At 43.8% G+C, this 24,813-nt stretch overlaps 1 protein-coding gene across 4 annotated transcripts in view; it reads right to left on the reverse strand.

Moving 5' to 3' along the window:
- Positions 1-24,813, reverse strand: part of LOC110493763 (signal-induced proliferation-associated 1-like protein 2) — a 105,781-nt gene that overhangs the window by 13,443 nt on the left and 67,525 nt on the right. For 3 of the 4 annotated variants that reach the window (XM_090204888.1, XM_036949753.2, XM_090204886.1), the window contains exons 8-15: positions 22,433-23,012; positions 20,704-20,978; positions 16,997-17,212; positions 11,481-11,630; positions 9,675-9,772; positions 8,957-9,054; positions 7,225-7,643; positions 3,625-3,849 (exon numbers count right to left, since the gene is read on the reverse strand). In XM_090204888.1, coding sequence (XP_090061014.1) covers positions 3,625-3,849; positions 7,225-7,643; positions 8,957-9,054; positions 9,675-9,772; positions 11,481-11,630; positions 16,997-17,212; positions 20,704-20,978; positions 22,433-23,012 — 2,061 coding nt within the window. Of the gene's footprint in view, positions 1-806; positions 861-3,624; positions 3,850-7,224; positions 7,644-8,956; positions 9,055-9,674; positions 9,773-11,480; positions 11,631-16,996; positions 17,213-20,703; positions 20,979-22,432; positions 23,013-24,813 lie in introns of all 4 variants that reach the window. The other variant, XM_036949752.2, reaches the window with a different exon arrangement.

Here is a 24,813-nt window from a genome sequence, read left to right on the forward strand (position 1 = left end):
TTAATTGAGGTTTCTTGTGAATTGCACAAGGGTAGGCGGAAGGCAGACTCTCCGGAACAAAGAACGTGTCTAAAATAACACCCCATTCCTGGTCAAAAGCATTGCACTACAAGGGGAATAGGGGGTAATTTGTGATTTGCCCACAAAAGGTGAGGTAAAGGAGGGGGCAGTGACACGTGTGGGAGACTGAACAGTAAGAGCAAAAACAGTAAGATCAAAAATAGAAGCATAAAGCTAACAGAAGTAAGACCAGGCAGTACATTACACAGCTCGTTGGGAAGGACAAAATAATAAACATGGTCATAAGAAAGAAGGATACTACAAGAACTACTGTAAAGGGTTATTGAAGGTTGACTCTCAACACACACACACACACACACACACGGGGGAGTAATCTTTTACAATACGCTGTTCGGAACCAGTCAATCACAGTTCTTCAACTGGAGGGCAAGTAGTTTGGGAAGTAGCTGTTTCCAGGAAAACACACAGAGTGGGGGTGGGGTGTCACGGAAGGTATAGGTTGCGTTGTGTACAGACACCATGCAAGTGACAAAGTGGGCAGATTTATTTTACCACCCCATTTCAACCGGGCTCTGCCCAATATTTATGAAGAAATGATGCACTTAACTTAAAGAGACTTCCACACAACCAAATGGTGATTTGAATCTCAAAGAAACAGGTAAATATTATATCATCCCAATCTTACAATGTCATTTCTTAGTAAATACTATGTAAATAGAGGAATGTAAAATAAAGAGTACATAGAGGTTTATTGAACCAAACAAGGTTCCGTAAAGCTAGTGTACCTGGATCTCAGTGTTAGAGTCTTTAGTAGGAAAGACAATACGCCTTCCACTCCACTGATGTAGAAAACCCCAAGTGAAAAAAAAAAAGAGGGAAATAATGGTCATGTACATTGAGATGTAAACAAAAGTTGTACATGGCTGATACGCAAGCATATAGCTGTCAAAATGTCTATGCTACTTAGGAAGAAAATACCTTGACATACCTCAAATGACATTGGCCTTATAACGCAGACTATGTAATAAACCTGTTGCTTTTGTGTTAAACGTTTCTGTACAGGGCTAAGTACACTAACTACTTGTTCTTGCATACCTAGTACAAACTAATTACACAGTTACCTTGGAATAAGGCCGATGTGATGTGAAGAGCGGATGAAAATTCTGCTCTACTCTTGTTATCCTCCACCAACCATAACAATTACAATGAAACCTGTCATGCCATGATATAATATAACAGCAAAAGAATGTCCATGAATGCTATACACAAAACTATGTAGATACCACTTAAAGTTAGTGGATTCAGCTATTTCAACGACACAGGTTTATATCATTTGAGCACACCGCCATGCAATCTCCATAGACAAACATTGGCAGTAAATTGGCTTTACTGAAGAGCTCAGTGACTTTCAACCTGGAACCATCATAAGATGCCACCCTCGCAACAAGTCAGTTTGTCAAATTTTTACACTGCTAGGAGCTGCCCCGGTCAATTGTAAGTCCTGTTATTGTGAAGTGGAAACGTCAAGGGGACACAACGGCTTAGCCGCGAAGTGGTAGGCCACACAAGCTCACAGAACGGTACTGAAGTGCGTAACGAGTAAAAAAAAATAGTCTATCCTCGGTTGCAACCCTCACTACTGAGCTCCAAACTGCCTCTGGAAGCAACATCAGCACAAGAACGGTTCATCTGGAGCTTCATGCGCAATGTCAAGCGTCGGCTGGAGTGGTGTAAAGCTCGCCGAAATGCGTTCTCTGGAGTGATGACTCGCACTTCGCCATCTGGCAGTCCAACAGAAGTGGAATTTATTTCCTTCTTAATAAGTTTGAGACAATCAGTTGTGTTGTGACAAGATAGGGGTGCTATACAGAGGATAGCCCTATTTGGTAAAAGATCAAGTCCATATTATGGCAAGAACAGCTCAAAAAAGCAAAGAGAAATGACAGTCCATCATTACTTTAAGACATGAAGGTCTGTCAATACGGAACATTTCAAGAACGTTGAAAGATTCTTCAAGCGCAGTCGCAAAAACCATCAAGCGTTATGATGAAACTGGCCCTCATGAGGACCGCCACAGGAAAGGAAGACCCAGAGCTACCTCTGCTGCGGAGGATAAGTTCATTAGAGTTAATTCCACAAATCAACTTTTAACAAAGCACACTTGTTAATTGAAATGCATTCCAAGTAAGTACCTCATGAAGCTGGTTAAGAGAATGCCAACCGTGTGCAAAGCTGTCAAAATATATTTTGATTTGTTCAACACTTTTTTTGGTTACTACATGATTCCATATGTGTTATTTCATAGTTTTGATACCTTCACTATCATTCTATAATGTAGAAAATAGCCTAAATAAATAAAAATCCTGAAATGAGTAGGTGTGTCCAAACTTTTGACTGGTGTTTTTCATGGTTCGGGCTAGGCTCCTTAGTTCCAGTGAATGGATACGTTAACTCTACAACATACAATGACATTCTAGGCGATTATGTGCTTCCAACTTTGTGGCAACAGTTTGGGGAAGGCCCTTTCCTGTTTCAGCATGACAACGCCCCCATGCACAAAGCGGGGACCATAAAGAAATGGTTTGTCAAGATCGGTGTGGAAGAACTTGACTGGCCTGCACAGAGCCCTGACTTCAACCCCATCGAACACCTTTTGGATGAATTGGGACGCTGACTGCGAGCCAGGCCTAATCACCCAACATCAGTGCCCAACCTCACTCATGCTCTGTGGCTGAATGGAAGCAAGTCCCCTGCAGCAATGTTCCAACATCTAGTGGAAAGCCTTCCCAGAAGAGTGGAGGCTGTTATAGCAGCAAAGGGGGGACCAACTCCATATTAATGCCCATGATTTTGGAATGAGATGTTCGACGAGCAAGTGTCCACCTACTTTTGGTCATGTAGTGTAGATGCAGCAAACCAAACTTGTTTTAGCTATGTGCAGTCCCTTCCATCTAAAATGTTGTTTTTATTTTGGGGGCACTATGCCCACTACGGGGGCTGTTTTGTGAACAGAAAAGGTCACACTAGCCGATGGACACTTTACACTAGCTAAATGAGAGACCGTACTCGAGGACTCTGCTTCAACTCCTACTTATTAATAAGATAGGACATGTGTTAAGAGGATTCTGTCAGAGCCTCAGGTCATCAGTGGTTACTTTTAATATGGCTGTCCCCCTTTGTTCAGATCCTGTCTAAAATGGGTAGGTTAATATGGCAGCATGACTTGCAACCTTTTCAACAGGACCAAAGCAGACAGTTTGTCAGCGCGCCATCTTTCTTTCCAGTTCAGTTCACTTAACCAAGAAAGACCCTTGAGGGTCGAAGCCTCGCTTGTGAGGTCAACCTGGCCAAAGGTTAGCAGGAAAGTACTAGTAAAGTTGACAAGCGTACCTACTTGTGGCGTCGTTATTAAAATAGGACGACGGGCTTTATTTCAACGGTTTACTGAGAGTCGAGGCAGAACATTTGTCAGTGGGAGGGAGAAAAAGGATGTGTGGCACCGGCAACTATTATGAGGCTGTAGAACATATTGACAGCGCTCTAGGAGAAAGTTTTATGTCCAAGTAAGAATACAACTCCACAAAACACTGCTTATTTACTCACCTGTAGTCTTTTGACCTGCCCGGATCCACCATTGGAGAGCCATCCTCAGCTTTCTTCCAGCCAATCAGATACTCTTTGCCTGGTGATTGGCGGGTGTGGACGGCAGCATTAAGCCCCACCCCTGTCACCGTGCCACCGGAGGAGACGATGTAGACTTGGGAAGAGTCAACCGAGGTGGAGGTCTTAGGACCACGTTCCAAGGGGCTGCCAGAGTGTCGTGAGCCACTAGGAAAACAAAGACAGAAATATGTGATCATAGTTGGCCAATTACGTCAAATATGAGTGGCTACCAAAAATCCACAGTTTGGGGTCAGTCCATTTTATATCAGTCAAGTCATGGGATAATCAGGAGGAATAATTCCCCTCCCGAATTGAACTGACCCAAACCCTGCTACTCATATCAGTGATTCTCCTCACGATGGGCAATGTGTGGTTCTCTGAGCAGGTTTTGATCCCAACTCCTATGACTCCACTAGCCTACTACAGCAGAATTCATGCCAACCCTGCCTATGCGGACAACATAGTGATGATACGAATTGGGGCATGATGACACTGCACTGGTGCCGCTGGCAGCGAAGGGCAAATGTGTCACACCTCATTAAATGCTGCATTGTGCCCACTGCGGGGGAGGCAGGATCATGCCATGGCCACAGTGAGCCTGCCACAACATGGCAGACCGGTCGTCACCTTTTAGCATAATCTTGTTCCCAAGACACTTTTGCCCCAACTGCACGTCTGGTGGACCAACACATCCAATTCAGCCTTCATTAGCCAATACAGAGAGCCTGGAGAAACTCCCAGCGCACAGGCATTTGTTTAAATCGGCTTAATCTACCAACCAATCATCTCCCAGAACACTTTCCCCTTAACCCTCCCGCGTACACTAGCACACCATAAGCACAGAGCCACGCCTCGCAGTCGCGTAAATGACAAATACTTTAAATCAGTAGAGTACTTCCATAGAATTCTATGGCCACTCTGACTAAGGCCAACTTAGAGTGGTTGATATCCCTGGCTTACATAGGCTGTGCGCAATAGCTGGAGGATGAGGTTACTTTTAGTCTGGTCCGGCAGGAAACTGCGGTTTGGCTCATGCAGTCTGACCTAAAATGGAGAACGTGATGTCACCGCTCAGACTGAAACAGCATGAAAATTAAGACTATATCTAGTCCTATCTGACCCCAAAATGGAGGTACTGGTGTCACCTCTCAGCCTGGCCCAACAGGAAACCGCAGAGTTGGGCTCATCCCGTCTGACCTCAAAATGGAGGGCAGGAAACTGTAAACTCTGTTATATTTGGTCTAACCCAAAAACGGATGTTGGAAAGGTAACCTTGACTCCAGGCTAATGTGCACAAGCTTGGAGAGGAAGTGCAAAAATAATGGATTGGGAATCTGGTGGGGAGATTCTGTGATGATGACGACATGGTGGTTTTTGCCTAGATGCTGGCTAAGTAGGTTAGCTGGCTACTTTAGCTGCGTCATTATCGATGTTATTGTTGTACCCGGTGTCTATGTGAATACATTTTTTTATTGTGCAGGCACAGCCTTGCAACAGTTACCTATTTGCCTTACAGTAGTGGACTAGCCATCTGGAGCACCAAAATGGCTAACACTACAGGGAATCACGGCAGCTCTATTTATTACATTACTATCTGCAACGTTCCAAACATTTCCTTTTCACGAACACAGCCCAGACAGTATACGAATGAACCAGAGAGTTGCAGTGAGTGAACCAAGTAGCATGGAGAAAAACTAGAGGGAGCAGAGGCTCCCATTCACGAGAAGTTGAGCTAGCTATAAAGAGAAGTCAGCTTAGGAAAACTCCCAAATCAACATGGAAAAGTAACACCACAACACACAAAAAAAAACGCTACGGTGGGGAAAGTTAAGAGACAAAAAAAAGTCCCTCGAGTCAGATGCAGCCAAATGTAGGAAATTGACCGACTTATTCAGTTGTGCTGCTACTAGTGCTAACGTCAACGTGCATGAAGCCCATGCCAAGGGGGATGCCACAGCCCCTGGACAAGAGTTCTAGCAGAAGTACAGGACAGCGACAACATAGCCGACGATTGTGAGCATAGCACAAGTAAAAGTCAGTGCAGCCGAAGCGGTAGGCAAAGGGGATCCAGGACAGGGAGGGAGACATGGATAACACAACATCAATATTGGGCAAACTAACTAGGCTAACTAACTAACTATACCAGTAACATGATGCCAGTCAGACAGTTTCTTGATTAGTCATTTCCATAGTCATTTCAAGCCCTATTCCTCAACTTTAGTTGAATAGGAACTACAACATATGAGATTTAATATTTTAATCATATTTGTACTATGTACTTGTGTTTGTTTGAAGCCCTACTATTGTCATTAGTCAAATCCCAATTTATTGGTCGCATACACATATTTAGCAGATGTTATTGCGGGTGTAGTCTTTGACACAGCACAGCACAGCCAACTTTTATTTATTAATTTCACGATGATTAATTCTGACTATAAAGCTATTGTTTCCACTATGTTGCTATATTTATAATCTGTAGCCAAAACTATGAATACAACTGAATTTGTGTGCTGAGCTGGGGTAAAGTGATCTGCTGAGAAAACTACTCTTCCACTAAGGTAGCCAAGGACATTTTTCTATAACTTGCTTACTTACCATTCACTTTACACCCAAAACGCAGGTGTCTTTTTACTGGTTCACTGTGCCGTCTGTTGTAGTGTTGTCTACTACTTTGACATAGTGAAGCGAGCCAGTGCTTGGTCTCACTGAGTATTCTAGCTATTATACATTCTCTGTTTTACGCTCAGGCTTCAGATTGATGGGATATTGGTCAATCATGACAATTCAGGATGTGTTCTGTAGAACTTAAAACGGTCTACAGTATGTGAGTTCTGTAGCACTATAGTACTGCATTTGTGTACAGTAGCTGTGATGCTGGAGGTGGTATTAGGGCCTGGTGTGTGTACACGTGTGTGTGTGTGTGTGTGTGTGTGTGTGTGTGTGTGTACACACGTGGTGTGTGTGTGTGTGTACACGTGTGTGTGTGTGTGTGTGTGTGCGTCGGTAGTGGAATATCCGCGGGCTGGTTGTGGTGGGCCAGTCTAGGTCAAAGTCCAGGGCCGTTTTTTGTCCCAGTCCGTCTCTGCTTACTCATCATGCCAATGTGTAATGTGTGTACATGCCTAGAGCAAAAACAACTCACATCCAATAATGACAGACATTGAAAACAGGCGCAGTTTGACATCACATTATGAAGTGTCATTGGGAGTGGTTGAATTGAAATGAAAAGGTACCAGAACTGATTTCAATTGTACAGTACCAGGGTTAATTTTAGAGTGAATATTCTACAATATAATCTGATAATCAAGCAGAACAACATTTCAGATGCTGGTACTCTGTATTGGTGAGCTGTGGCCACAATTCAAGCACTGGTCACCGGTCAGACAAAAGGGATCCAGTCAGCCTCTTGGTGTAGGGTGAAGTTACCCCTAGACGCTGATCGTAGGTCAGTTTTGCAGTTTCCCCACTAATGGACTAGGGGACGGGAAGCTGATCTTAGATCTGTACTTAGGGGAACTTTATCTTGGAGCTACACCTTACCTGGACATGGAGGAAATCTCACTCAGGTCGCCCAGGCTCCCGTCCGTTACGTGCCCAGCCGAAGTGGCCTGGGTGCTATAGCCTTGTGACGTCAACCCTTCTTCTGGCGTCCCCGCTCCGTGGTAGCCCCCCGTTCCGGAGTACTCCACTACCCACTGCTCCCCTCGGGCATCCTGGGGGACTGGTCGGCCGGCCGAGACCCCCGGTGCGCCACCTCCGCTGCAGCCAGGTAGAGGGGGAGGCGGCGGGGGCATGCAAGTCGCCGTGTCGATGCCACTGTCGGTGGACGCGCCCTTGATGTAGATGAGGCCCAGGGCATCGGGGTCCATGGGGTCGCCAGAGCCGAAGCGCTTTTCGTCGCTGCTGCCACTGGAGGCATTGCTGGAGAGAGTGTTGCTGCTGGAGTGACTGGAGCCAGACTGGGAGGTCAAACACAACAGTAGTTAGTGGTTAGCGGCATTCATTTGTGTCTGAAAATTAACGGTCAAATCCTTGCTTCCTCAGTCCTTGCTTCCTCAGTCCTTGTTTCCTCAGTTCCTCTCAAAGCGTCTTGGAATAAAGGATCCAAGACCCCTCCCTCAGACCTCCAATGACCTTCGAGAGGAATTGAGGAAACAAGGATTTCGGCAACTAGTAAATTAAATTATTATTAAAAAAACAATGATACATAAGCTATGTATCCTTACGCCACAATTCAATCAAATCTAAGATAAAAGTGGAAATACACATTGTGGGTTTATTCACCGGTTCGGGAATATATTAACCGCTTAAAACTTTAGAATTATGGAATTGGGACCCTGGAAATGTTTGGCAGCCTTTACAGTGCATATGAAACTTTAATGCGCTCTGCATAGGGAGGCAAATACATTCTACCCCTCTTTCTGTTCATCAGCAAAAGCAGCAGCATCCCCTCAAGCTTCAAACTTTGCAATATTTTTCCAGGGCCAATTGTTGGGATGCTTCCTCACTCATAGTAATATTAATGAAAAAAATGATGCACATGAATCGACATTCACCATGCGTCACCATTACTTTCAATACACAGATTTGGTGCGGGGGCGGGGGGCAGGAGAATAAATCAGAGGCGACAGCAAAAGCGTCACCACCGACAAGGGTAAGCTGACCTAATCTAGCCTGGTCCGTCAAGGACGAGAGGAGGCAGGCCTCGTTCCCTGCAGACGTAGCACTACACACCATCGTACTGTGTCGGCTTGGGGCTGTATGGGTAACCGAGCCGTTCTCTACTGCTAAGTGCGACCCTAAAGATCAGATGACAATACGTACGGTATCATGGCCTATCATGGCCCATCTGTCAAGGGTGTCGTGTTCCAGTTCAAACCGACCATGCATGCTGCTAGAAGGGGATAAGGTGTTCTGGGAGCACATAGGTAGGTCTACCAAAGCCTTTGTCGATTGACGAGGCAAAGTCCTATGGGATATATTCACCAAATGGCCATGATGTTTTGTCATTGGTTTCATACGAAACCAATGAAACATATGATTTATTTATTTAAAGGGTCTTACAACTAACTGATTTTGTCCTGAAACAGTGTTACAAGACATACTTCCCATTGACGCTCAAATGTAGGCTATTACATGAGATGACAGACGCAACAAACTAACCCAAATCCAACATGACAAGAAAAAAGCATTACATTGTAAAATCAAAGTCAACCAGGCAACCCTTATTAAACATTAAAATAACTAACTCTTTCAAAGTATGAGTACTCACATGTTGGTATTTATTGGGGGAGTCCTTTGCTCCTTGTCTCGGCTGGCTTCTCTCCCTCATGTTCAGAATCTTCGTGGAGGGATGGTGCCACTTCGCCTCTGCAAAAGAGGAAGACAATTTGTGATATAATTATCTCGTTAAAATACTCGTGGTACAATTTCTACAATACTGTCCACTAGAATTGATGTCAGGTCAACTCCTCATATATTCAGGACTTGAACTGGGTCATATTCACTATGAACCAAATGGAAGCAAACAGATTAAAGTGGGGAGGGACTACCTGAATGTGTCCAATAAGAAACGCTTGTTTTCATTTCCCATTGCAAAACCTTTTACTACAGTGTGAACTAATGAATATGACCCTAGTTGCCATTACTGCCATTTTTTCAATGCAGTTCCTGAAATTCCCCAAAAACGAATTGGAATGGCAGTTATTTAGTCATTCTATTTTAAGGTACATGCTATGAAAGCACATGTAATTTTTTGACATCACAACATGACACGTTTGGTAAAACTTTATGTGAATGACAATCTTGAATCTGTAAGAATGACAGTTAATATTGCTTTCTGTTTTTTCTGTCTCCAACTGACCTTTTTGCTGCATTTCTACTGACTGGCGAGTCTCTTTCATAGCACAGTTGATGATATTGGTGATTACATGATGATGCTTATGATGGTGATGATGACGATGCTGGTGATGAAGAAGAGTAACCCATACCTGCTGATCTGGTCCTCTCCAGCTTGGGCTCCCCCTCTCTCCGGCCCTCTCCCTCCTTGTCGCTCGGCTGGTCCAGGTGCAGTGCAGGTGACTGGCATCTACAGGTGCCCGAAAGAAGAACAGGACATAAAGCTAGAGGTATCAGCAAACTGGTTTAAATCTTCAAAAGAGGGAGGCAAGATATGACGTCTTTGTTGAACATTCTAACCATGAAGACAGTCAGTCAGTGACGCGCAGGTCTGCCATTTGTTTTGTTGTTGCCCAAACAGACTCAGTTTTTTTTTCAACTGACCCGCAACTGCATGATCTAATGTAGAGCCGCCAGATCCTACCACAGGGGTTGGCAAACCTGGTCCTGGAGTGACCCAAGCACTTCATGTTTTTGATTTAACCGACCTGGAAGACCAGGTGTTTTGAATTTAGGCAATAATTTAACTGCCCAATTACCTCAGTTGGTAAGTTGTGGTACCTAGTTGGAGCAAAATCCTGCAGTATCTGCAGCACTCCAAGAACAGGGTTGCCTACCCATGCCTTACCTAATCACAACTGTATCAACTTTCAATGCTATAATTATGTCAAATGAGAATTGTTATCCTAAATCATGCCTCAAAGAGAACGCTAACCAGCATATCATGGCTCCCAAACATTACAATTGAGAAAATGGGTTTAAATTAATCTTCTCCCACAGCATCCTCAATGCTTTGCCATTGATTTGCATTGGAACCTTTAAAGTGCATTGTAATCCTTATCCACCCCACTTCCTGCTTTTCGCACCACTGGCCATTGTTTCTCCTCACCACTTGGCTAGTCACACTGAGCTATTTCAAACCTTTCCCTTGGCGTGTAACAGTATCCGTTAAACTGTGGCTGCCCAGACACATTTCCACAATGTGTCTCGATGCTGTGGGGATATTGAAGGAATGCCTTGCAACCTGAGAGCCAGGGTCCGGCTGGGGCCTCTGGCCTGGCGACTATAGACTTGTCTGGACTGCAGAAGGTCAAGGAATGGGGTCCTGGAAGAACCAGGATGGGGGGGTGGTAATGGCATTGTTCTGTCCTAGATAGAGGAGATGGCCTATCATATGACACGCGACTGGTCCTACTACATATACTGAATATATGGGTCACTGTATTGAATATATACACTATGCTGAATATATGTAAAGCACTTTTTGACAATGGCAGAGGTAACAAGTGGTTTTAAAATAAATGGGATTGAATTTGATTGATTCATATACACTATTGGTCATTGTGAATGCTGAACAGTTATGAAAATCGCTTTGGATGAAAATGCTAAATGACCATAGTATTATTATGGTCCTCTTTCTGTATAGATTATGTGCCATCTATGCACATATGGGGATAGTCTGGTTTAAGAGGGTTAATATGTAGACTGTTGCACTTTTCATATGAATTTTAATTGTGCATTATGCTGCGTTTCCATGTATTATGCTCTTTGACATGGACTTGATTATTTTGAGGAACGTAAACATCTAATAAACTTTGATTTTGGACTGAACTATCCCTTTGAACTGATAGGTGGGCGGGGTTTCTACTTTTGGCACTATTCCATCGGCACCATTGCCCCAGACAAGCTCAATCAAGCGCAGATACAGTATTTGAATATTATTGTATTCAAACCCAGTCTGCTGTGTATGTAACTCTCCATCGAGTGGCGAGGCATGAGGTTGAGTGTCTTAAAATGTACACCATAGTGGTCCTTAAATATACACCATAGTGGTCCTAAAATATACACCATAGTGGTCCTAAAATATGCATCGCAGCGCTGTGCCCTAATGCACTTACCCGTTAATGTATCCAGCCTTCTGGGACCAGGTGCCACAGGGTCCGGGGTCACTGGACGTGGACTGGTTGCTGGGGGAGCTGCAGTACAGTTGTCCAGGTTCCCGACTGCTACAGGAGGCCGTAGGGGATATCTCATATTCCTGCAGTACCCTGAAAACCACAAAAGAACGTTTAGGGGACGTTTAACCAAACGGGCCTCGACCGCCAAAGTGCCCCACCTGTAAGGCTACAGCTTCAATGGCCCTGTTGAATGGAAAGGGTTAGTTGTTAGTTGGATTCTCGAAAGGGCTACACACTCCAGGTCTAAGGAAACACTTTGATTGTACCGAGCAGACAAAACTAAATTGCCCACTGGGTGGGTCACTTTGGATAAACACATCTGCTAAAAACGACCATATTATCACTCATGTTATTCACAAAGAGCCTTCGTGACAATGTCAGGCGTGTCAATACAACTCATCGCCTAGCCTGGACATATGATAAACGTGCCCCTGATGTTTGTTTGTTTGTTTTGTGTATCATCATGTGCATTGTGCCAAAAGGTCAAATCACACAGTGTAGATAAGATGTTTTATTTTTTATTATTCGATACTGACAAATACAAATAGTAGGTCAACCATTAGACAGTGACGATAAATAGTAACTGGACTACTAGAATCCCATCCATTTATGAAGAGTGTTTGAGGAAATACTAGGGGAACGTAGCGTAAGTACGCAGTTAGGCCAGGCGTTATTCTTAGCCTGAACAGACTGTTCCAAGCCTCCGTGAGAGTGGGAGATGCTTGAGCCTCCGACTCGTGAAACTCGACTCTCCCGCCGGCCCGAGAGGAACGCTGAGCCCTCGAAAAAAAACACAGAATCCCAGATCATATGGAAAAGCTGAGATGGGATCGTAAATGTGCAATGGGTAAGCGATCATAATAGAGGGAATATATTGTAGGGCAGGGAGGAAGGGATGAGGTGGTGTGAAAGGGAGGATAATCTTGCATATTCAGCAGCTTTGGAGCAGGCCTGCTTCACAAGGCGTTGGCAGCTGCAAATTGGAGTCCCACTCCCTCTTAATTAGCTGGCGAAGCTCCAACTAGGAGTGGAAGCCACAAAGTGTTTGAATTCAAACAACCCCCACACAAACATGTGCAGTGTCTCCGTGTCGTTTCCCTTAGGAAAACATGTCACCTTAATGGTTCCATTGTACTACCTCAGAGTCTATCACGTCTGTTTTTTTCTGTAGAACCCAGACAAAGTGTCACATATGACAAATATGGTATGGTAAAAGGGTGCGGGAAATGTAATGTTACATGAATCATAACCCAGAAACCGGTTTCCATATGTCCTGCTGGTAATGGTGTGGTGACTCCCGGTACGCTCCACAGTGTTAACAAGAACCAATATGTTACTATATCAACTGGTCTGGTCTGAAAAGTAGACTGAAAAGGCTAGTGTCTTGGAAATAGGTGGTCATTTTAATTTTGTTACTCATTATGGTTTGATTTTCAAGAAATTTCAGTGACAAATGAAAATTATAACTTTGTTCTAAAAGCTACCCCCATCTAAGTGTAGCTCACAAGCGCTAACTAAAACCCAGATAAAAGGACAATGACTAGTGAGTCAGGACTTTAGGTTCACTAAAGCCTTAGATGGAGTTTATCAAAACACACTGCGCTTTATTATTGCCAACAATTTTCGTACTCATCACTGCATTCTCTACCAGAAAGTTGGTTGGCCCTCTGATGTCACGTAGGTTGATACATTGCTACATTCTCATTTATAAAAGCCCTTTTACATAAAGTCCCACTGTACCTAACATAACATTACTAAACTTTAGACACCCGGTCTCAGGGATGGTGAACTCTGGAAATTCTGCTTTTATAGTTTTCTTGCACCTTATTTTGTGGAACAATTGTTAAAATGTTCTTAAATGTGATGTTCTGAGGCCTCTAGGGCAATCCAGAAAGCTGATTGAGGACCTCATTACTGATGAACGTGTTTTTTTTTTTATGACCGTGTTTTTCTTTCTGCTTGCATTTTGTATTTACATTTTGATGTGGTATTTTCTGGAATTTATGTAATTCAGGGTCTCATCTGTAAAAGAGATCATGGTTTCAGTATGAATCCCTGATAAAATAAAGGAGAAATAAATGCATCATTTGGTGCCAAAGCAGGGTTGACATCTTAACTCCTGACATCTTAAGTTTAATGAGAGATATCAGACACCAGAAGAGTGTGTAGCGAAGCAAACAACCTATTTTGCTTTAAAAGTATACAATTACCCAACAATGAACCTCTTCTGTGTGAAGTGCAGTCCATATGAAATGCCCATGTCTCCAAGAGAGCAACGTGTCTGATAAGAACAGTTTATATGGTTGCAAACAGGTCTATAATATACACAGACTGAACAAAACATTAAGAACACCTAACACCTAATATTGAGTTGACCCCCTCCCACCCTTCCGTCAGAGCAGCCTCAATTCTTCGGGGCATGGACTCTACAAGGTGTTGAAAGCGTTCCACAGGGATGCTCGCCCATGTTGACTCCAATGCTTCACACAGTTGTGTCAATAAGGGAACATAGTTTTCACCTGGATTCACCTGGTCAGTCCATGTCATGGAAAGAGCAGGTGTTCACAATATTTTTGTACACTCAGTGTAGACTTGTACAGTCTTTCATACAGACATTTCCAAGGACACTCCAATCTGAAAATAGAGATTTCACTCCTGAGAGGACAATCTATGCCAGAATCATTCCTGTGAAACCATCGACTAGAAGGGAATCACTTCATCTCAATTTTCCGCCACGATAAGGAAAAATGACAGCCAATAGGCTGTGCTTTTCTTTTGACAAAAGGTCAAACTCATTCCACAAAAATGCACTACTCCCACATATACAAACACATACCGGTATGCTTGCATGCACACACACAGTTGTCACACAGTTGTAAAATGATATGCACACACTGATTATGTGAAACACCACACATACGCATGGCAACACACGCGTGTTCAACCTGATGTACCCTTGCATAGCTGACATGTAATGCAACACTGCCCAAAAGACCAGTGCTGAGGTAGCCTTACTGTCGCTGTGTGTGTGTGTGTGTGTGTGCGCGCGACGATCGGGGACAGACAACAGCAGAGAGGCAGTGCAGGGCTGCAAACAAGAGCCTCAACACTCAGGAGCTCAATAAAACATTCACATGCCTTGACACCCTGCTAGCGAACCCCACAGCCCCCCGCCCTCAACCCCTCACCAACTTCCATGCTGTGTGCCAAGTTCAGTAACAGGGGCACAACACGGGAGGTCGATCCACAATCCTTATAGACAGAGTGAAAAAGTAGATGCTTATGGAGTGACATTGGTGCCAACAAAATTAAACATTTCATAATACAAATTCTGATAAAAATTCTGTTGCCACTAAAATCACTCCATAAAACATGACAAAACATATGGGCAAAAACGAGGAAAAACCTCAAGTCTCTTCTGTTTGTTTTTCTGTTAGTATCATATCAAGTGCCAAAGAGTGCTTATCATCTACATTCAGCATTGATTCAGTTGTTTTTTCTAGTTCTGGTACTCACTGTGTGTGCAAACACCATCTGAAGCAATGGCTGTGAGAAACACTGCTTTAAGTATCGTAGCTACAGCATGTTAGTTGGAATTAGAGCTGGGTCGAGTTTATTAGGGATCAACAGTAGAAAACGGACAAACCGGGATGTTTTACCTAGACTTGTCAAATAACAAACCCCATTCCTGTTTTCCATTGCAAATCGTTGTAAAACACTCCGTTGCTTTCCCTAATGAACATGCCCCTTCTGCCATCTTGTTTTTCTTCCCGTCAGAGCAGTCTCAGTTCCCCAGTCATGTATTTGCCACTTAATTTTATGCTAATCACATTACAAAAACCTTGACCTCATTATGCACGGCCTATGCTAATGTCGTGCAGTGTCAGTGATACTAAGGATAGAAGTGCCATTGTGTCCGTCGGGAAAATTATACAATTTCACTAACAAAAACAGGTCAGCAATGAGTCCAATTATTAGTAAAGGTCCTTGGGAGGAGTCAGACATGATTGGTCAGCAAATCTGTATATGTATATGAAATCTGAGTGACTCTTTATACCAAGCAAGGAAGCATGTTTGATGTAATATACACTACCATTCAAAAGTTTGGGGTCACTTAGAAATGTCCTTGTTTTGGAAAGAGAAGCATTTTTTTTGTCCATTAAAACAACATCAACTTGATCAGAAATACAGTGTAAACATTGTTAATGTTGTAAATGGCTATTGTAGCTGGATACGGCACATTTTTTATGGAATATCTACATAGGCGTATAGAGGCCCATTATCAGCAACCATCACTCCTGTGTTCCAATGGCACGTTGTGTTAGCTAATCCAAGTTTATAATTTTAAAAGGCCAATTGATCAATAGAAAACCCTTTTACAATTATGTTAGCACAGCTGAAAACTGTTGTTCTAATTAAAGAAGCAATAAAACTGGCCTTCTTTAGACTAGTTGAGTATCTGGAACATCAGCATTTGTGGGTTCGATTACAGAGTCAAAATGGCCAGAAACAAAGTACTTTCTTCTGAAACTCGTCAGTCTATTCTTGCTCTGAGAAATGAAAGCTATTCCATGCGAGAAATTGTCAAGAAACTGAAGATCTCGTACAACGTTGTGTACTACTCCCTTCACATAACAGTGCAAACTGGCTCTAACCAGAATATAAAGAGGAGTGGGAGGCCCCGGTGCACAACTGAGCAAGAGGACAAGTACATTAGTGTGTCTAGTTTGAGAAACAGATGCCTCACAAGACCTCAACTGGCAGCTTCATTAAATAGTACCCGCAAAACACCAGTCTCAACATCAACAGTGAAGAGGTGACTCCGGGATGCTGGCCTTCTAGGCAGAGTTCCTCTGTCCAGTGTCTGTGTTCTTTTGCCCAGCTTAATCTTTTGTTTTTATTGGCCAGTCTGAGATATGGCTTTTTCTTTGCAACTCTGCCTAGAAGGCCAGAAGTGATGGTTGCTGATAATGGGCCTCTGTGTGCCTATGTAGATATTCCATAAAAAATCAGCCGTTTCCAGCTACAATAGTAATTTACAACATTGACAATGTCTACACTGTTTTAAATGGACAAAACATGTTATTTTCTTTCAAAAAACAAGGACATTTCTAAGTGACCCCAAACTGTTGAAAGGTAGTGTATCTCAAGTTTCCTTTGGTGACAAACTTTGAGCATGATTATGAGTGTCAAAGGCAGGGATACTAAAATCTGGTCTCCAAGTACTGCTGCTCTCCAAGTACTGCTGATGTAAATTCTTCTGATAAGCAGGAACTGATTAAGACAGTGCTCGTGAGTGGAATCTCTAACCAACCAGTGACAATGAGTTTACCCTGTTCGAAAAGAAAACCGGCAGCACTTTGGCCCTCCAGGCTCAAATTTGAGTACCTCTGATCTAGGGCGTTTGAACTTGGAACTATGAGTCAATGAAGATGGAGGTGGGTGCTGAGGTGTACCTGGTCCCGTCCTGTTGCTTCCTGTCGAAGGAGGTGCTGCGGGAGATGGCCCCCTGGGCGTAGTGGAACATCTGCTGCCCGGGGCTGGGGCCCTGTGTGGGGGAGGCCCGGGACATGGACGGGCCGCCACCAGGGACGGTCGAGACGCGGTGCCAGCCGGCAGCCGTGGTGGTCTTGTACTCCACCACGGGGACGCGGTACATCTCCGAGCAGCTCCTGATAGAATAAATCAAAAGACACATTAGCAATTCAGCGTCTTACAAAACAATCTTAAAACAGTGAAGTACATGTACTAAAATTATACTGTAAGAGTATGAGTTGGTGTTGTTACCGTGTTATTAAGTGCATCTAATGTAAAACGTGTGAATCCTCTTACTTGCCAAATATGTTATACTGTAAGTCAATGGGAGCTTTAAGTTGAGATTTGGCAGATGGACTGCATTTTAAGAGTTAGGTCTTTTGAGATTTTTCAATGCCCGTTACATTTTTCCACAAACCTCACTAATTGATACGTCCATTTCCAAACTGGTTTAGCCTCGTTCCACCTCTTTCTTGCTTGATTTAAATGTCAGAATACAGTATTTACATAATATTCTGAGTGCAATCTCCCATTGCATTTGGGACCAGTCACTGCTAACTTGTGTCCAACTTCATCCCAATTTACTGCTACTTTGCTACAGTTAAATATGTTAAACATTTGCTGATGGATATGAGCTGCATTGACTAAGCCTGTGGCCGATTGATAACATTGATAACAGCCGATTGATCAATAACACTGGTATTAGTATTTTATTTGGATCCCCGTTAGCGGTTGCGAAAGCCGCAGCTCCTCTTCCAGGGGTCCACACAAAACATAACATTAATAGACAACATTGATTAATTTAACAAGCCCATTAGGTCATGACTACAGAGATCATTAGCTTTGAACTAGCCAAGTCCCAAAAGTCTGGGTCCCAAAATGCATCCTATTTTCCTATTCTGAACAAAAATTTAAACACAACATGTAAAGTGTTGGTCCCATGTTTCATGAGCTAAAATAAAATATCCTAGAAATGTTCCTATGGATAATGTTCTCTTTCACCCTGCTTGATTCCTGTTAAAACATGATTTGGCAAGTCTCAATTTCTCAACACAACAGTTCACCAACCAACCCAACGACTACCTTGGAATGTCCCAAAAAAATGGCACAGCACGAAAACCCGGTCTTGATTCATACATGTTGGCCCAGTCTCAAATGGCACAGGTCCATAGGGCTCTGGACAAAAATAATCACTACGTACACTGAACAAAAATACAAATGAAACAATGTCAAAGATTTTACTGAGTTACAGTTCATATAAAGACATTTTTTTAAATAAATTCATTATGCCCTAATCTATGATTTCACATGACTGGGAATACAGATATGAATCTGTTGGTCAGAGATACCTTAAAAAAAAGGTAGGTGCGTGGATCAGAAAACCAGTCAGTATCTGATGAGTTTACATCATGCAGTGCAACATCTCCTTCACATAGAGTTGATCATGCTGTTGATTGTGGCCTGTGGTATGCGGTCCCACTCCTCTTCAATGGCTGTGTGAAGTTTCTGGATATTGGCAGGAACTGGAACAAGCTGTCATATACATCGATCCAGAGCATCCCAAACGTGCTCAATAGGTGACCTGAACACTGAGTACGCCAGTGCCATCATAACTTGATTGATGCGACGGCTAACATGTCCCGACATGTCCTTTTGAGGCCTTTTATGCATTCTAGTAGAGTTAAATAGTTACACACACACACACACACAGCGGTCTACGACACTGCATCTCAGTGCAAGAGGCGTCACTACAGTCCCTGGTTCGAATCCAGGCTGTATCACATCTGGCCGTGATTGGGAGCCCCATAGGGCGGCCCATAATTGGCCCAGCGTCATCTGGGTTTGGCCGGGGTAGGCTGTCATTGTAAATAATAATTTTTCTTAACTGACTTTAAATAAAAGGTTGCACACAGACACACATACCAAAAAGTTATTTTGGTGGAATTTAAGTGTGTCCCCATTACCAGTAACACATAATCCAAACCTATTTCTTTCACTTACTTGCTGTGCTGTTTCATTGTACATTTGTTCAGTCGTTTCATTCTCAACCAGGATTTCATCATACATGTCAAGCAGTGAAGTCTCAGCTCTCTGTCCGTCCATGATCTCTTCCTCGGTGGGCACTGTCACTGTGTCCATTTCTATTTTGTCCAGCTGTGTATGTAACATTTCACGTAAACCCTGTTTCATGTCTGCATCGAAGTAGCGGTCCTTGTACCTAGCATTGAGCATGGTTGCGACACAGTAAAGAAGCTCAGAGAGAATACCACCGAATCGCTTATTCACAGCCTCGAGTACTTTTGTACGTTTTGACCCCACGGTCTGTGTTGGCAGTTTTGTTGAGCAGGCGTTTCAATGCCATGACAGAGGGTATCATGTCTGCTGCAAACGCAGTTGAGCTTATTTCTCGAGTGGCGCTACGAGTTTGTTCATGTTTCCAAGTTTCAAACATGTTCTCAAATGCCATTGAAATGGCAGTAGCGGTATGAGAACCAGCACATTCTTGAGCATGCAATGCAGCTTTCCACAGTACGACATCCTGGTCGGCCCATTGTGCTGTCAGACTCAGCATGCTCATGGGACTGACATCGCTGGTCCAAATGTCAATTGTGACATCCATAGCAAGTAGCATAATGAGATCCATTATCTTGGCTTTAATGGATTTCGCCTTTGAGTTGTCTCGCTGAAATTTTCTTTCAAATGACTGCTCAACTTGAACTTGTTTAGTTGTTGGAAGTGTGCACTTAGTATCTTTCTGCTTTTGTTCTGTGTAGCGCTGTATTTTCATGGCGTCATTACGTCATCTACTTACGTTATATACGTATGCACTTCAGCTTTGACATTGGTTTTGCACATTGGCCTGATGTCTAGTTTAACACCGATGCCGATGTTGGCATTTTTAGCTAATATCGTCCGATTCCGATATGCTCACCGATATATCGTGCATCCCTAATTTACATCCCTGTTAGTGAGCATTTCTCCTTTGCCAAGATAATCCATCCACTTGACAGATGTGGCATATCAAGAAGCTGATTAAATAGCATGATCATTACACAGGTGCACCTTGTGCTGGGGACAATAAAAGGCCACTCTAAAAATGTGCAGTTCTGTCACACAACACAATGCCAGATGTCTCAAGTTGAGGGAGTGTACAATTGGCATGATGACTGTAGGAATGTCCACCAGAGCTGTTGCCTGACAATCACAGACCATGTGTAATCACGCTAGTCCAGGACCTCCACATCCAACTTCTTTACCTGCGGGATTGTTTGAGACCAGCCACTCTGACAGCTGATGAAACTAAGGAGCATTTATGTCTGTAATAAAGCCCTTTTGTGGGGAAAAACTCATTCTGATTGGCTGGGCCAGGTTCCCAAGTCCTATGCCCACCCATAGCTGCGCCCGTGCCTAGGCATGTGAAATCCATACATTAGGGCCTAGTGAATTTATTTCAATTGACCAATTTCCTTATATGAACTGTTACACAGTAAAATCGTTGAAATTGTTGCATTTTAGCGTTTACATTTTTGTTCAGTGAAAGAATAAAACAATGCTTGGGACAGATGTTTTTGTAAGAGCTATTTAGCTTAGTTAAGTACAAAGAAGGAGGAAGTGGTGTTTAAGCTACCTCCTGGGTGTGCCGTCCTCATGGGGCTGGACGATGACCACACTGACCGTGTTGGACGTGCGCAGCAGGTCGATCATCTGCTCGTGGGACAGTGTGGCCACGGCCACCTTGCAGATCTCCATCAGCCGGCTGCCCGGACGGAGACCCACCTGCCAGGCGAAGCCGAAGGGCTCCACGTCTGCCACCACACCCTCGAAGTTGACGTGGAATCCCAGCTGGCCCAAACCGTTTCGCCGGAGGGTCATCTCCACTGTCTCGCAGCCCCGGGTGACAATCTAGGGCGACATGACCAAGAGAGTAAATTTCAGCCTACTTTGATCTAATGGCTTTATTAGGGTTTATCCATGTTGGCAACTGTTTTGAAAAGTTATGAGCATTACCTTATAAGGCCAACCTTTACCCCAGTTAAAGTTGCTAATTACTACCTCTCCGTGAGGTTGTGGTTTGACCTAATCCACACATATACAAAACCTTAACAGCACTGAAGCTGATGAGAACTTAAATTATTATCCCTTTCCATTATAAAGTTGGTTGAAAAGACTAAGGGCTCCATTCAATCAAACTTGGCAACAAAAACAAAATATAGTCCAAACGTGGCCTGAGCTGGCCTCTTGAAGTGCAGGAAACAGTTGTGGGATTTGACAAAAAAAGTGTGCCAACAATAGGAGAAATACCTAGATAATTTCAGAATAAACCAGCCAATCTCACAATGTCAAACTCTGCAGAGATTAGGGTCGTCACGAAGCAAAAGGTTAAAGGACACCAGCTCTGTTTGGAGTGGCAACGTGTCACTATTTTTCATCCAGACTCCCCAGTTCTTCACCCCTTTTTAGCATCTTAAAGCCTTGGCATCTGAGGTGAATGGTATTGTGACAACCTTTAGACACCTTTGGATAATCCCATTTAACCAAAATTAAAAGGGCTTGGGACAGAGAGCTCAGGGACACCCGACCCCATACGACCTCTCGTCTCCCTCTAAATAATACAATTATCAATCAAATGACAATCAATTCGTGGGAAAAAAACAGGAGGAAAGTACACGCCCCGGCAGGCCTTAATTACCACCAGTGATTCAAGAACAGTAACTTTTAACAACAAACATATTGTTGTGAGGCTGAGGTAAAGTGGCGGTATAAATGGGGGACATCTGCTGACCTGCTGACTAATCTGCTGTGACTTGGGCTGGCTCCCAGGACTTGAGTAATCACCTCACTGCAGTGTTCACCCATAGTAAACTATTTAGCTTAACAAGATCTTCTCACATAAGATCTTTTTCAGGGCTGATCTGACTGGTCAAAATACCAATTAGTTAGGAGAAGAGAAAAATCTGAATTGGGATGCCTGTCAAAACGCAGCCAAATACTGAGGTACAAGGTTTTATGCAAGTGTTTTATAATACTTATGTCTCAGGCAGAGGTGGCCAATCTTCTCTCTGGGCCAGTGTGGGTACAGCCAAGCAGTAACAAAACCAAGTGATCAACTAAACCTAGTCTTCAGTAAATACTTGGAGAAGTTGAATCAGATATGTTCCTTGTGGGTCCGATTGACGACCCCTGGTTTAAACATTGAGGCGTGGTTTCCCGGACACAAATTAAGCCTTGATTAAAATCATTCTCAATGGAAAATCTTAATTGAAAATGCTTTTTAGTCCAGGATTAGGCTTAATCTGTGTACAGGATGTGTAGCACTGAATTATGTTGTCTTTTAGCCTCCCACACAACCTTCTTACCTCCAACCTCTGCATGATCTCCCGGACATCGTCCCAGCATCCTTCCTGCGTGGAGAACACTACACACTCGCCTCTCTCGTAGAAAAGCCGGACGCTCCCGGATGTTGAGCTCCAACCGAGGACGTCTCGGCAGTAGCAGTTGAACACCACCTCCTTGGACGCCTCTTCGATCAGCACCACAAACTCATTGGAGACGGCCAGCAAGCAGCCAATGTCTGCTGACTGGCCAAAGTCCCGGGCCACCACGGCCCAAGTGACCGCCCCGTAGCTCTGGAGGTGGGCGTTGCGCCGGGGTCGGCTGCGCTCCTTCTTCTTGACACCCAACGAGATGAAGCTGAACTTGGCCGCCGAAGAGTCCACAGGGGTGGCGCTTACAAAGTTCTCGGCCAAATCCTTCAGGTACTCTTGGCGCGTGCGCATGGCCATGGCGCGGAACTTGTCCGACTTATGCACTGCATTCTCGCCGTTCATCATCTTGGCCAGGAGGAAGTCCCGGAACATGGCCGACTTTGGGAAGAACACCCCCTGGGGGATAGGAGGACCGAAGGCGGGCACGTCTTTAGATCTGGTGACCGCCACACTAAAAACATAAAGAAAAACAGACATTTTAATCGCTCTGTCATTTTGCATAATCTTTTCTAAGTAACACAAATAGGTCATAACAATACATTTGAGAGAGATCTGTTGGGGGATTTTGAATTACAGCCATTACGGCCACTCCCTGGAAATGGAAAGGTTCCAAACTGTTGTTCTGCTAATCCGAAATTACAAGAGCAGAACAAGTGGTTTCACGACCAACTGTACGTCATATTAGATAGTTAAAGTGCTGTTCCATTGCGAGAATATAATGGACTAAACTAGCATATTTTTTATAATGCTCTATTATAAATAGAGGTGTGGTATCAGTTTAAACAAATAGAGGTCCTTTCAACTCTCACAGTGGTGACAAGCAACTGATGTTTCTGTATGACCAGAATTCTGATTCAAGACTCAGGTCCGCTAACAGTAAGGGCCGGAAATCATTGTAGTGGAATTTCAGTATTTTCTTTGAAATTGGACAGCAACATATCCAAATCAAAATTAACATCTCCAAATCTGTTTTGATTTATCACAGGTGAAGCAAAATGCTTGTGTTTCTAGCTCCAACAGTAGGTTGGATGGGGAGCGTCACTACACAGCTATTTTCAGGTCATTCCAGAGATGTTCGATCATGTTCAAGTCCGGGCTCTGGCTGGGTCACTCAAGGACATTGAGACTTGTCCCGAAGCCACTCCTGCATTTTCTTAGCTGTGTGCTTAGGGTCATTGTCCTATTAGAAGGTGAATCTTAGCCCCCAGTCTGAGGTCCTGAGCACTCCGGAGAAGGCTTTCATCAAGGATCTCTCTGTAGTTTGGGGCGGCAGGGTAGCCTAGTGGTTAGAGCGTTGGACTAGTAACCGGAAGGTTGCTAGTTCAAACCCTCTTGCTGATAAGGTACAAATCTGTCGTTCTGCCCCTGAACAGGCAGTTAACCCACTGTTCCTAGGCCGTCAATGAAAATAAGAATTTGTTAACTAACTTAACTAACTGACTTAACTAGTAAAGTAAATCAAAAATGTAAAAAAGTTAGCGTCATTCATCTTTCCCTCAATCCTGACTAGTCTCCCAGTCCCTGCCGCTGAAAACCTCTCCACAGCATGATGCTGCCACCAACATGCTTCACTGAAGGGATGTTTCCTCCAGATGTGATGCTTGACATTCGGGCCAAATAGTTCATTCTTGGTTTCATCAGACCAGATAATCTTGTTTCTCATTTAACAGCCCACTCCAAGTTTAATGAGGAGTGGCTTCCGTCTGGCCACTCTACCAGTTCTCCAGAGGAGCTCTGGAGCTCTCTGGAGCTCTGTCAGAGTGACCATCGGGTTCTTGGTCACCTCCCTGACCAAGGCCTTTCTCCCCCAATTACTCAGTTTGGCTGGGCAGCCAGCTCTAGGAAGAGTCTTGGTGGTTCCAAAGTTCTTCCGTTTAAGAATGATGGAGGGCATTGTTCTTGGGGTTGGTACCCTTCCCCAGATATGTACCTCGACACAGTCCTGTCTTGGAGCTCTACGGACAATTTCTTCAGCTTCATTGCTTGTTTTCTGCTCTGACATGCACTGTCAAGTGTGGGACCTTATACAGACAGGTGTGCACATTCTCCAAATCATGGTCATCAATTGAATTTGCCACAGGTAGACTCCAATCAAGTTGTAGAAACATCAAGGATGATCAATGGAAACAGGGTGCACCTGAGCTCAATTTTGTATCTCAAAGAAAAGGGTCGGAATACTGACATAAATAAGGCATCTGTTTTTTATTTTTTTTAATTTGCAAAGATTCCTAAAAACCTGTTTTCGCTTCGTC

The sequence above is a fragment of the Oncorhynchus mykiss genome, chromosome 17 (genome assembly GCF_057628025.1).
Source record: "Oncorhynchus mykiss isolate SJ-2025 chromosome 17, ASM5762802v1, whole genome shotgun sequence".
Lineage (NCBI taxonomy): Eukaryota > Metazoa > Chordata > Actinopteri > Salmoniformes > Salmonidae > Oncorhynchus > Oncorhynchus mykiss.